The following is a 13,787-nucleotide window of genomic DNA, read 5'->3' as shown; positions in this document are numbered from 1 at the left end:
TTCATTATACAGTTTCCCATAAATTTCTACCTAATGTTTTTAGTAATCACTGATGATCACTGCCTGAATTCCACTTCATTGGGGGCTACAAAATGAGAAGTTTTCTATTCTGTCATTCATTCTTTATTTTAAAATTGTGACTTCTATGAAAGACTTTTGCTTCATTGTGTGTTTAGTTATCTTGCAATACAGTCCATGTAGGAAATGCAGGATACAGACTTGACTTTCATTATTCATTATCAGAATGAGTTGGTACCCTAACAGTTGCGAAAGGTTACCCATGAAGTTTTTTCTTTCAATATTGTAACAGGCTCGTGTATTTTAATTTATTGTATGTGTTTCCATTGTAGACATAATTCTTTTGATCCTCAGATTATCCCATTTTTGACAGTTGAGATGCCTAAAGTGCATACCTGTGTGATATTTGACATGACTCTGATAGTTGTTGATAGTTGCCTTGTTTTCAAGCCCAAGGTGACCTGCCCTCACCTTGTATATCTCTTGCCCCCATCCTGGAATTAACTAATTTTCCCAAAGAACCCTGGCCGAAAGTTGGAAATACTATTTAGACACCTCAGTCTTAAGGATAAGGATGCTACGATGCTACGTTTACTGGATTATCATGGTTTCTTTTATCATATCCCTTAAGTTAGTTATGTTCCTTTAGGTTTTTATAAGAAATATTTATTGCCTTATTTTTATATGTGTCTTTACTCTTATGAACTCATCTTTGGGGAAAGAATCTGTTGAATTCAGAATTTAGAGATACCCTAAGACTTCTTTTGTTTTTTTTTTTTTAAGAGATAGGGCCCACTCTGTTACTCAGGCTGAAGTACAGTGGTGTGATCACAGCTCATTGCAGCTTCAAACTTGTAGACTCAAGAGATCCTCCTCCCTTAGCCTCCTGAGTTGCTGGGCCTATAGGTGTGTGCCATCATGCCCAGCTAATTTTTCTATTTTTTTTTTAGAGATGATGTCTTGGTATGTTGCCCTGGCTGGTCTTGAACTCCTGGCCTCAAGTGATCCTCCTGCCTTGGCCTCGGGATTACAGGTGTGAGATACCACACCTGTCCCCTAATACTTAATTTGATAAATTATTTTCGGTTTTTACTTTTTAGGTTACAGGAATTAACTGTTTGTTCAGAAGACAATGTTGATGTTCATGATATAGAATTGTTACAGTATATCAATGTGGATTGTGCAAAATTAAAACGACTCCTGAAGGGTAAGTTTAAATGTATAATATATCTGAAAAAAATCACTGGGTCAAAAACCAGTATCATGAATGTACTAATTATATTAATTGTGCTGAACTAAAACACCAAACTGTATTTTATAATGACATTTCCTTGTGAAATAACCAGTAATACATATGGTTAATTATTTTTCAATCTTTGAAAATAATGCAGTAGAGAAAATGAGCATTTTAAATCTTGGCAATGGAAAGTTTTGCTTAACTACAATTTTTGTTTTCAATACAGAGAATGCAAGGGTGCTGTTATTTCATTTTTCTGGAATTTGATCTCTCAAGGGTGGCTATAGGTTATAGAAGCTATGTTTAGCTATTATAGCACTTTATAAATATCGTCTGTAGTAGGATATCAAAGTTTTATTGCAGAATGGAACGAGGAGATTGTGATGTTATGGTGGGAGGGTGAATTGAGCCAGAGATTTCATTTCTGACATTTCTGTTTTCAGCTCTCTTACCGACTGACTTTACAGCATTACAAAGTCCCTTAACCTTCCATTGCCTAGTTTTGTCTCCTTGTAGAACATATCAGTAGTAGTTCCACATGGGGATATTATAACACCTAATATGTGACTTTAAAGCTTTGGAAGTACTTTACATGATTATGTGGATTGAAATAAACTATCAGAAGGAATTGAGATATATTCTGTAGTAAGCCGTGATGTGTTCATGTAAATCAGGTATCAATGAGTATTCATAAACTGAGTATGATCCGAAGGAATTGAGATAAATTCTGTGGTAAGCAGTGATGTATTCATGTAAATCAGGTATCAGTGAGTATTCATAAACTGAGTATGAATATCTAAATTTCATTTTACAAAAAAATGTTTTTTAGTTTTTGGCATTATTAGACCCTGGCTAATTTAGATATGAAACCTTATACAGTTCACACATATTTTTATTTGTAACTTGAGGGGTTGTCAAACAATAATATTTTTAATATCTGACCTAAAACAGATTGAATTATATTAGCTTCAGAAACGTCAGTTCTGCAATGTAGTTTTCAAAATACCTGGTTTTGTTTTCTTAATATTTGCTTTAAACTCAATAACTATCTCACCAGAGATGTAAAAAGGCAATACCTATATAGAGGAATAATATAAAGCTGTGTTCTATTCATATTACCCTTGTTCATAATTTATGATTTTAGATCATTACCATTGTGAAACCAAGCAACAATTAATTCAGTAACTTTAATAAAGGAAAATATAAGGATGATTTTAGCTGTTATGCCAAGATACAAACATGTGGACAGCAATTATTTTAGATTATAATAAACCACCATTGAATTAATAGTTGAGATTTGCAGGATTTTAATATCTATTATTAAGCGTTGAGCAGTTGAGGAACTGAATGGTAAAATTTAGAGATCTCTATGAATTAAAGTTAAGAAGTATTAGTGGGATTTTATGATTTTTCATAACAATTTTTTTTTTTTTTTTTTTGAGATGGAGTCTCGCTCTGTTGCCCAGGCTGGAGTGCAGTGGCGCGATCTCGGCTCACTGCAAGCTCCGCCTCCTGGGTTCATGCCATTCTCCTGCCTCAGCCTCTCCGAGTAACTGGGACTACAGACACCCGCCACCATGCCCGGCTAATTTTTTGTATTTTTTAGTAGAGACGGGCTTTCACCGTGGTCTTGATCTCCTGACCTCGTGATCCGCCCGCCTCGGCCTCCCAAAGTGCTGGGATTACAAGCGTGAGCCACCACGCCCGGCGATTTTTCATAACTATTCAGTGATGTTTTGGAAACAAGTCTAGTCCAGGTTGCCTGTGAATAGATGTTTAAAACAATAGAAATGTTCAATCCATAATAATTAATTGAAATGTCTCTTCTGTCCAAATAAGAGAAACTAATTGAATGTGTGGATAAATGACTTTCTTTTATACTGAAGTAACTTTCCCATTGAATGCAGCTCCTTCATGAACATAAATTTAGAGTATATACTGATAAATATATAAAGTATAAAACCAATATTAAATAGGCCAGCAAAAGATGGCTCTTGGTAACAGTGGTAAAAAGAATGCACCCTTTCAGTAATGAGTAGTAAAGGTAGTAATGTGTTTTAAATACAATTCAACAAGTCTTTGTTGAGAAACTCTGTATAAGAAGCCATACTAAGTGCTGGGATTACAAAAATTAATAAAATATGGAATCTGTCCCTAAGGAGCTCATGGCATGGTTTATGAGACGTGATGTCATTATCAAATTATTTGTGGAAAAAAACTATGATAAACTCAAATCGGGTGAGTGTAAAGTGAGAGGGGAAGTATATATTTGTTTGAGGGGATGAGAGATGAGCAAGATGTGAAGGTACAAGAATAGGTCAGATCATTTTAATAAAAATATGGCCAGCCCTGGTGGCTCACACATGTAATCCCCACACTTTGGGGAAACCGAGGCAGGAGGATTGCTGGAGTCGGGGCAACAGAGAGAGACCCCCATCTCTACAAAAAAATAAAAATATTAGCTGGATGTGGTGACACGCACCTATAGTCCCAGCTACTTGGGAGGCTGAGGTGGGAGGATCACTTGAGCCCAGGAAGAGGTTGAGGCTGCAGTAAGCTGTGATCGTGCCACTGCATTCCAGCCTGGGTAACAGAGTGAGATCCTGTCTCTGTCTCTCTCTCTGTCTCTCTCTCTCTCTCTCTCTCTTTTTCTCTCGATATACCTATCTGTATATAGATAATATCAATCTATATGTATATATCCAGATCTATCTATAGATACATCTGTATCTCTATAGATTTATCGAGAGAGAGAGAGAGAGAGAGAGAGAGAGAGAGAGAGAAACATTTGTTACATTTTCAGTCTGTGCCGGGCCTTGCGCTATGCAGTTTGCATGCCTTTTCTCATCAATTCTTACAATAACCCTGTGAAGCAATACTAGTATTAATATCATCATCTCTTGTGTAGATGAGGAAACTGAGGCCTAAGTAAATTTCCAAAGTTACAGAGCTAGTAATTGTTCAGTAAAGATTGAGTTCACATCTGCTCGTCTCTAGAACCAAAATACTTGACTGCTGCACTGTTGTGCTTATGAGTTACGAAGCTTTATTTTAGTGGCCCTGGGAAGTGATAGGCTTTGAGGTAGAGAATACCTTAATCAGTATTTTATTTTAGATATACTCCTTTGCTTGAAATTTGCAGGATGGCTTGGTAGAGGGTTACCTGAACTTCTGGGACTTGGTTATGCAGTAACATAAGTGAGAAATAATGAGAGTTGTGGAGATCCAGGTGATGGAATGGGGTAGGGTAAGGATGGGGACCAGTTTGATAGGTATTTAAAGAAGTGGAGGCTGGGCGCGGTGGCTCACGCCTGTAATCCCAGCACTTTGTTAGGCTGAGGCGGGTAGATCACGAGGTCAGGAGACCATCCTGGCTAACACGGTGGAACACTGTCTCTACTAAAAATACAAAAAATTAGCCGGCCATGGTGGTGGGCGCCTGTAGTCTCAGCTACTTGGGAGGCTGAGGCAGGAGAATGGCATGAACCCAGGAGGCAGAGCTTGCAGTGAGCCGAGATTGTGCCACTGCACTCCAGCCTGGGCAACAGAGTGAGACTCCGTCTCTAAATAAATAAATAAAATAAAATAAAAATACAAAATTAGCTGGGCATGGTGGCACGCGCCTGTAATCCCAGCTACTCGGGTGGCCGAGGCACAGGAGAATCGCTTGAACCTGGGAGACGGAGGTTGTAGTGAGCCAAGATCATGCCATTGCACTCCAGCTTGGGCAACAAGACCGAAACTCCATCTAAAAAAAAAAAAAAAAAAGAAATGGAATACATAGCATTTGGTAGTCAATTTAGATATATGAGGTTAGAGAGATATCACCAAATATTACAGAATAAGCTGGTTAGAGCAGAAAAGGGAAGGAAAGGTTGATGGCAGAAGAGAGGGGTTGACCAGGAAAATGATAAATTCAGTTTTAGATCTTCTCAGTTTGAGGTATCAGTAGGATGTCCAACAAGAAACTTGTAGAACTGGAAGTTACTTACTTTGGCTTTGAGAATAGATTACGGTGTATAACACATTTAAGATGTCATAAAGGTAAAGTTGTTGCTAAAGAGCACTGTGAAGAGTAGTGTCATTATTTGGAAATCAGTGGAGGGTGAGAGCAAAGAGAATTCAAAGGGGTACTTTTAAAAACTGATTTGGAGAGTTACTTATTTGCAAGTCCAGAATAAAGACTCATTTCTCTCTTAGACACTTACATAGCTGTAATAAAAACCTTTATCCCTTCATTAAAAGTCAACAGGAGAAGTTCTTTGCCAAGGGATCATTGCCAGTAAAATCGTTTATAGACAGGTCATTTTTTCCAGACATAAATCTTTTTCTAGATGTGGACAATAAACTTATAGAAGAAGAAATTAAAATACTCAATATATTTATATGGAGAAATGTTTACTGTTACTTGCGTTAAAATGCAGTCTACTATTTTGAACACTCCAATTAACAAAATAAAGAAAATGAACATGCTTTTATGATGACAAAGATAGGATGAAGGCACTTTTGTATGCTGCTTGGTGATAGCAGCATTTGGCCCAACCCTAGTGAAAGGCAGCTTGGTAATCTTTATCAAGGGCCCTAAAAATATTCGTCTCTTTGACTGGACACTTCTAGAGATTCCTTATCTTAAATAAGCAGTGATGTGGGAAAAGATTTTGATATAAAAATATTTATTTATGTTATTTATAATAGTGAAATAACAGAAATAACTTCAGTGCTAAAACTGGAAAACATTTAAATAACCAGTGACTTAATACAGTGACTTAAATATTATGAGGGACATCAGAGCATACTGAAAAGACCTTGGTTTTAAAGCCCAATTCAATCATTTATTAGATCTGTAACCTTAGACACACAGTTTGTTCATCTGTAATATTCTGAAAGCATTAAGATTCCAAAAGAATTAAGTATGTCATACTAAAAATACATGATGTTTTAATTGTTTGTATAATAGTTACTATTGCATATAGAGCCATCAAAAATAGGCCAGGCACGGTGGCTCACACCTGTAATTCCAGCACTTTGGGAGGCCCACGTGGGCGGATCATGAGGTCAGGAGTTCGAGACCAGCCTGACCAACATGGTGAAATCCCGTCTCTACTAAAAATACAAAAATTAGCTGAGTGTAGTGGCGCACGCCTGTAATCCCAGCTACTGGGGAGGCTGAAGCAGGAGAATCGCTTGAACCTGGGAGACGGAGGTTGCAGTGAGCCAACACTGCGCCATTGCACTCCAGCCTGAGCGACAGAGCGAGACTCCATCTCAAAAAAAAAATGAAGAGTTTTTACTGATATACAAATAATTACGGATACTATGAAAAAGAACAGATTTGATATAGCCTATATGATCTCAGTTATGTTAAATATATTTGTTTTCTACATGCATAGGAAAAGTGATGGAAGTAAAACCACCAGGTGTTAACTGTGATTGTCTCTGAATGATAGAATCATTGATGGTTTTAAAAATTTCCCGTAAGCACTTGTGCTTTTGCTTTTTTTTTTTTTTTTTTTTGACAGAGTCTTGCTCTGTCGCTCAGGCTGGCATGCAGTGACATGATTATAGTATACTGTAGTCTTGAAATCCTGGGCTCAAGCTATCTTCCCACTCCTGCTTTCGAAAGTGCTGAGATTATAGGTGTGAGCCATTGGGCCTGGCCCTGTATATATTTTTAAAATCTTTTTATTATACTTTTAAGTTCTGGGGTACATGTGCAGAACGTGCAGGTTTGTTACATAGGTGTCCATGTGCCATGGTGGTTTGCTGCACCCATCAATCCATCATCTACCTTAGGTATTTCTCCTAGTGCTATCCCTTCCCCCACTCCCCACCCCCCGACAGGCACTGATGTGTGATGGTCCCCTCCCTGTGTACATGTGTTCTTATTGTTCAACTCCCACTTATGAGTGAGAACATGTGGTGTTTGGTTTTCTGTTCTTGTGTTTGCCGAGAGTGATGGTTTCAAGCTTCGTCCATGTCCCTGCAAAGGACATGAACTTATCCTTTTTTATGTCTGCATAGTATTCTGTGGTGTATATGTGCCACATTTTCTTCATCCAGTCTATCATTGATGGGCATTTGGATTGGTTCCAAGTCTTTGCTGTTGTGAACAGTGCTGCAGTAAACATATGTGTGCATGTGTCTTTATAGCAGAATGATTTGTAATCCTTTGGGTATATACCCAGTAATGGGATGGCTGGGTCAAATGGTATTTCTAGTTCTAGATCCCTGAGGAATCGCCACACTGTCTTCCACAATAGTTGAACTAATTTACACTCCCACCAACAGTGTAAAAGTGTTCCTATTTCTCCACATTCTTTCCAGCATCTTTTGTTTCCTGACTTTTTAATGATTGCCATTCTAACTGGCGTGAGATGGTATCTCATTGTGGTTTTGATTTGCATTTCTGTAATGACCAGTGATAATGAGCTTTTGTTTATATGTTTGTTGTCTTCTTTTGAGAAGTGTCTGTTCATATCCTTCATCCACTTTTTAATGGGGTTGTTTGTATTTTTTCTTGTAAATTTAAGTTCTTTGTAGATTCTGGTTATTAGCCCTTTGTCAGATGGGTAGATTACAAAAATTTTCTCCCATTCTGTAGGTTGCCTGTTCACTCCGATGGTAGTTTCTTTTGCTATGCAGAAGCTCTTTAGTTTAATTAGATCCCATTTGTCAATTTTGGCTTTTGTTGTCATTGCTTTTGGTGTTTTAGTCATGAAGTCTTTGCCCATGCCTATGTCCTGAATGGTATTGCCTAGGTTTCTTTCTAGGGTTTTTATGGTTTTAGGTCTTACGTTTAAGTCTTTAGTCCATCTTGAATTAATTTTTGTATAAGGTGTAAGGAAAGGGTCCAGTTTCAGTTTTCTGCATATGGCTAGCCAGTTTTGCCAATACCATTTATTAAATAGGGAATCCTTTCCCCATTTCTTGTTTTTGTCAGGTTCGTCAAAGATCACATGGTTGTAGATGTGTGGTGTTATTTCTGAGGCCTCTGTTCTGTTCCATTGGTCTATGTACCTGTTTTGGTACCAGTACCATGCTGTTTTGGTTACTGTAGCCTTGTATAGTTTGAAGTCAGGTAGTGTGATTCCTCCAGCTTTGTTCTTTTTGCTTAGGATTGTCTTGGTTATGCGGGCTCTTTTCTGGTTTCATACGAAATTTAAAGTAGTTTTTTCTAACTCTGTGAAGAAAGTCAATGGTAGTTTGATGGGGATAGCATTGAATCTATAAATTGCTTTGGGCAATACGGCCATTTTCACGATATTGATTCTTCCTATCCATGAGCATGAAATGTTTTTCCATTTGTTTGTGTCCTCTCTGGCTGGCATCTGGCGGGTGCCCCTCTGGGACAAAGCTTCCAGTGGTAGGAACAGGCAGCAATCTTTCTTGTTCTGCAGCCTCCGCTGGTGATACTCTGGCAAACAGGGTCTGGAGTTGACCTCCAGCAAACTCCAGCAGACCTGCAGCAGAGGGTTCTGCCTGTTAGAAGGAAAACTAAGAAAGGAATAGTATCAACATCACCAACATCAGAGACCAAAGGTAGATAAATCCACAAAAATGGGGAGAAACCAGTGCAAAAAGGCTGAAAAAAAAACGAACACACCTCTTCTCCTCCAAAGGATCACAACTCCTCACCAGCAAGGGAACAAAACTGGACGAAGAATGAGTTTGACGAATTGACAGGCTTCAGAAGATGGATAATAACAAACTCCTCCAAGCTAAAGGAGCATGTTCTAACCCAATGCAAGGAAGCTAAGAACCTGGAAAAAAGGTTAGACAAATTGCTGACTAGAATAACCATCTTAGAGAAGAACATAAATGACCTGATGGAGCTGAAAAACACAGCACGAGAACTTCGTGAAGCATACACAAGTATCAATAGCCAAATCGATCAAGCAGAAGAAAGGATATCAGAGATTGAAGATCAACTCAATGATATAAAGCGAGAAGACAAGATTAGAGAAAAAAGAGTGAAAAGAAACGAACAAAGCCTCCAAGAAATATGGGACTATGTGAAAAGACCAAATCTACATTTGGTTAGTGTACCTGAAAGTGATGGGGAGAATGGAACAAAGTTGGAAAACACTCTTCAGGATATTATGCAGGAGAACTTCCCCAACCTAGCAAGGCAGGCCAACGTTCAAATTGAGGAAATACAGAGAACACTACAAAGATAATCCTCAAGAAGAGCAACGCCAAGACATATAATCGTCAGATTCACCAAGGTTGAAATGAAGGAAAAAATATTAAGGGCAGCCAGAGAGAAAGGTCGGGTTACCCACAAAGGAAAGCCCATCAGACTAACAGTGGATCTCTAGGCAGAAACCCTACAAGCCAGAAGAGAGTGGGGGCCAATATTCAACATTCTTAAAGAAAAGAATTTTCATCCCAGAATTTCATATCCAGCCAAACTAGGCTTCATAAGCGAAGGAGAAATAAAATCCTTTACAGACAAGCAAATGCTGAGAGATTTTTGTCACCACCAGGCCTGCCTTACAAGAGCTCCTGAAGGAAGCACTAAGCATGGAAAGGAACAACCGGTACCAGCCACTACAAAAACATACCAAATTGTAAAGACCATCTATGCTATGAAGAAACTGCATCAACTAATGGGCAAAATAACCAGCTAGCATCATAGTGACAAATTCACACATAACAATATTAACCTTAAATGTAAATGGGCTAAATAACCAGCTAGCATCATAATAACAAATTCACACATAACACTATTAACCTTAAATGTAAACAGGCTAAATGCCCCAATTAAAAGACACAGACTGGCAAATTGGATAAAGAGTCAAGACCCATCACTGTGCTGTATTCAGGAGACCCATCTCACATGCAGAGTTACATATAGGCTCAAAATAAAGAGTTGGAGGAAGATTTACCAAGCAAATGGAAAGCAAAAAAAAAGCAGGGTTGCAATCCTAGCATCTGATAAAACAGACTTTAAACCAACAAAAAAGATGAAAGAGTCAAAGAAGGGTATTACATAATAGGAAAGGGATCAATGCAACAAGAAGAGCTAACTACCCTAAATATATAGGCACCCAATACAGGAACACCCAGATTCATAAAGCAAGTCCTTAGAGACCTACAAAGAGACTTAGACTCCCACACAGTAATAGTGGGAGACTTTAACACCCCACTGTCAACATTAGACAGATCAACAAGACAGAAAGTTAACAAGGATATCCAGGAATTGAACTCAGCCCTGCACCAAGTGGACCTAATAGACATCTACAGAACTCTCCACCCCAAATCAACAGAATATATATTCTTCTCAGCACCACATTGCACTTATTCCAAAATTGACCACATAATTGGAAGTACAACACTCCTCAGCAAATGCCGAAGAATGGAAATCATAACAAAGTCTCTCAGACCACAGTGCAATCAAACTAGAACTCAGGATTAAGAAACTCACTCTAAACCACACAACTACATGGAAACTGGACAACCTGCTCCTGAATGACTACTGGGAAAATAACGAAATGAAGGCAGAAATAAAGATGTTCTTTGAAACCAATGAGAAAAATACACAACGTACCAAAACCTCTGGGATACATTTATAACAGTGTATAGAGGGAAATTTATAGCACTAAATGCCCACAAGATAAAGCAGGAAAGATATAAAATTGACACCCTAACATCACATTAAAAGAACTAGAGAAGCAAGAGCAAACAAATTCGGAAGACAAGAAATAACTAAGATCAGAGCAGAACTGAAGGAGATAGAGACACGAAAAACCTTTCAAAAAATCAGTGAGTCTTCTGACCTCGTGATTCACTGCCTTGGCCTCAGTGAAACCCCATCTCTACTAAAAATACAAAAAAATTAGCCGGGCGTGGTGGCAGGCGCCTGTAGTCCCAGCTATTTGGGAGTCTGAGGCAGGAGAATGGTGTGCACCCGGGAGGCGGAACTTGCAGTGAGCCAGGATCGTGCCACTGCACTCCAGCCTGGGTGACAGAGCAAGACTCTGTTTAAAAAAAAAAAAAAAAATCAATGATTCCAGGAGCTGGTTTTTTGAAAAGATCAACAAAATAGACCACTAGCCAGACTAATAAAGAAGAAAGAGAGGAGAATCAAATAGATGCAATAAAAAATGGTAAAAGGGATATCACCACTGATCCCACAGAAATACAAAGTACCATCAGAGAATACTATAAACACCTCTATGCAAATAAACTAGAAAATCTAGCAGAAATGGATAAATTCCTGGACACATACACCCTCACAAGACTAAACCAGGAAGAAGTCAAATCCCTGAATAGACCAATAACAAGTTCTGAAATTGAGGCAATCATTAATAGCCTACCAACCAAAAAAAGTCCAGGACCAGATGAATTCACAGCCAGATTCTACCAGAGGAGGAGCTGGTACCATTCCTTCTGAAACTATTTCAAACAATAGAAAAAGAGTGAATCCTCCCAAACTCATTTTATGAGGCCAGCATCATGGCGATACCAAAACCTGGCAGAGACACAACAACAAGAGAAAATTTTAGGCTGATATCCCTGATGAACATCGATGCAAAAATCCTCAATAAAATAATGGCAAACTGAATCCAACAAGCACATCAAAAAGCTTATCCACCATGATCAAGTTGGCTTCATCCCTGGGATGCAAGGCTGGTTTCAACATACGCAAATCATTGAAAGTAATCCATCACGTAAACAGAACCAATGACAAAAACCACATGATTATCTCAATAGATACAGAAAAGGCCTTTGATAAAATTCAACAGCCCTTCATGCCAAAAACTCTGAATAAACTAGGGATTGATCAAACGTATCTCAAAATAATAAGAGCTATTTATGACAAACCCACAGCCAATATCATACTGAATGGGCAAAAACTGGAAACATTCCCTTTGAAAACTGGCACAAGACAAGGATGCCCTCTCTCACCACTCCTATTCAACATAAAATTGGAAGTTCTGGCCAGGGCAGTCAGGCAAGAGAAAGAAATAAAGGGTATTCAGTTAGGAAAAGAGAAAGTCAAATTGCCTCTGTTTGCAGATGACATGGTTGTATGTTTAGAAAACCCCATCGTCTCAGCCCAAAATCTCCTTAAGCTGATAAGCAACTTCAGCAAAATCTCAGGATACAAAATCAATGTGCAAAAATCACAAGCATTCCTATACACCAATAACAGAGAGCCGAATCATGAGTGAACTCCCATTTACAACTGCTACAAAGAGAATAAAATACCTAGGAATCCAACTTACAAGGGACGTGAAGGACCTCTTCAAGGAGAACTACAAACCACTGCTCTGGGAAATAAGAGAGGACACAAATGTAAAACCATTCCATGCTCATGGATAGGAAGAATCAATATCCTGTATGTGTTTTATACTTTTTTTTTGAAAAAGCAAGTTATTAAAAACAAAAGAAAAAGCTCACAATCATTGACATCCCAGGCATATTTGCTGTTAATGGAATTTTTCTTTCCTAGCAGACAACTATCGAGTTTTGGGTTTATATCAGGTGTCTTTACCTTTCATTGCTTACGGATAATATTAGAGCAAAAGTAATACGTAAATGGAAAGTTATTTTGCTCTGAGTTGTATTTGTGTTAACTTATTCTAGAGTTAATTTTTAAAAATTGTGTTTTTTCCAGAAACAGCATTTAAATTTAAAGCCCTAAAGAAGGTTGCGCAGTTAGCAGTTATAAATAGCCTGGAAAAGGTAAGTTACAACCTCTCTGGTATTCAAATTTTGTTTTTGGTGATAAAATTTGCTGTTGTTAGCATCCTGAATCAGAAAGTTATGACTTGAGTGGTAGTTTCACATTAATTTTCAGGAAGAATACATTGTAATATTATTATGAAGGAAGTTAGAAGTTTGTGACATTTTATTTACTGTATTACAAAAGATCACTGCTTTCATATAAAGACATGTGGTTCTTTATTTATAGGCATTTTGGAACTGGGTAGAAAATTATCCAGATGAATTTACAAAACTGTACCAGATCCCACAGACTGATATGGCTGGTAAGGATACGATTGATTTTTTTTTTTTTTTTGTCTTTTAAATGCCTACTTGTGACATAAAAACCTATCATCATTTTCCAAGTTACTTTTGTTGTAAAGGTGCTTTTACATCTTCTATTGTCAACTGGTGTCAAATAGGAAATACTGTTTTTCTCTTAATTTCTAAATTACGCCCAACCCTCTTCCTTTCCTTGGAGCAAACAAAGTAGTTTGAAATGAAGGTCAGATCTTTAGAGCTGTGATAGGATGGGATGTTTGGCTCTTTGTTGTAGAGAAGCATGTGCTCTGAAGCTTTATTTTGTATTTAGGGAGATGTGTATAAAGTAGTAATATTCTCACCTATAATGTAAGACACAACTGCAAGGCAGAGAATACAGACTCCTGGAGAACTTTGGTAATTCTTTTTGGGAAGCTGTTCAGTCTTTGTTGCGTGGGTACATCACACTTTGCATAAGGCCCTGCACAATGAGACTGAATACACAATCATCCATTCTAAAATGTGAGCTTTTCCAGGATAGATCAAGATAGCTCTTCTA

At 38.0% G+C, this 13,787-nt stretch overlaps 1 protein-coding gene across 5 annotated transcripts in view; it reads left to right on the top strand.

The window, feature by feature from the left end:
• Positions 1-13,787, top strand: part of NF1 (neurofibromin 1) — a 284,759-nt gene that overhangs the window by 71,904 nt on the left and 199,068 nt on the right. For all 5 annotated transcript variants that reach the window (XM_003280199.2, XM_030800221.1, XM_003280198.2 and 2 more), the window contains exons 5-7: positions 1,119-1,225; positions 12,879-12,946; positions 13,176-13,251. In XM_003280199.2, the coding sequence (XP_003280247.1) occupies positions 1,119-1,225; positions 12,879-12,946; positions 13,176-13,251 (251 nt within the window). The remainder of the gene's footprint in view (positions 1-1,118; positions 1,226-12,878; positions 12,947-13,175; positions 13,252-13,787) is intronic.

This window comes from Nomascus leucogenys, chromosome 19 (assembly GCF_006542625.1).
Source record: "Nomascus leucogenys isolate Asia chromosome 19, Asia_NLE_v1, whole genome shotgun sequence".
Classification (NCBI taxonomy): domain Eukaryota; kingdom Metazoa; phylum Chordata; class Mammalia; order Primates; family Hylobatidae; genus Nomascus; species Nomascus leucogenys.
This window is presented reverse-complemented; position numbering and strand designations above follow the sequence as displayed.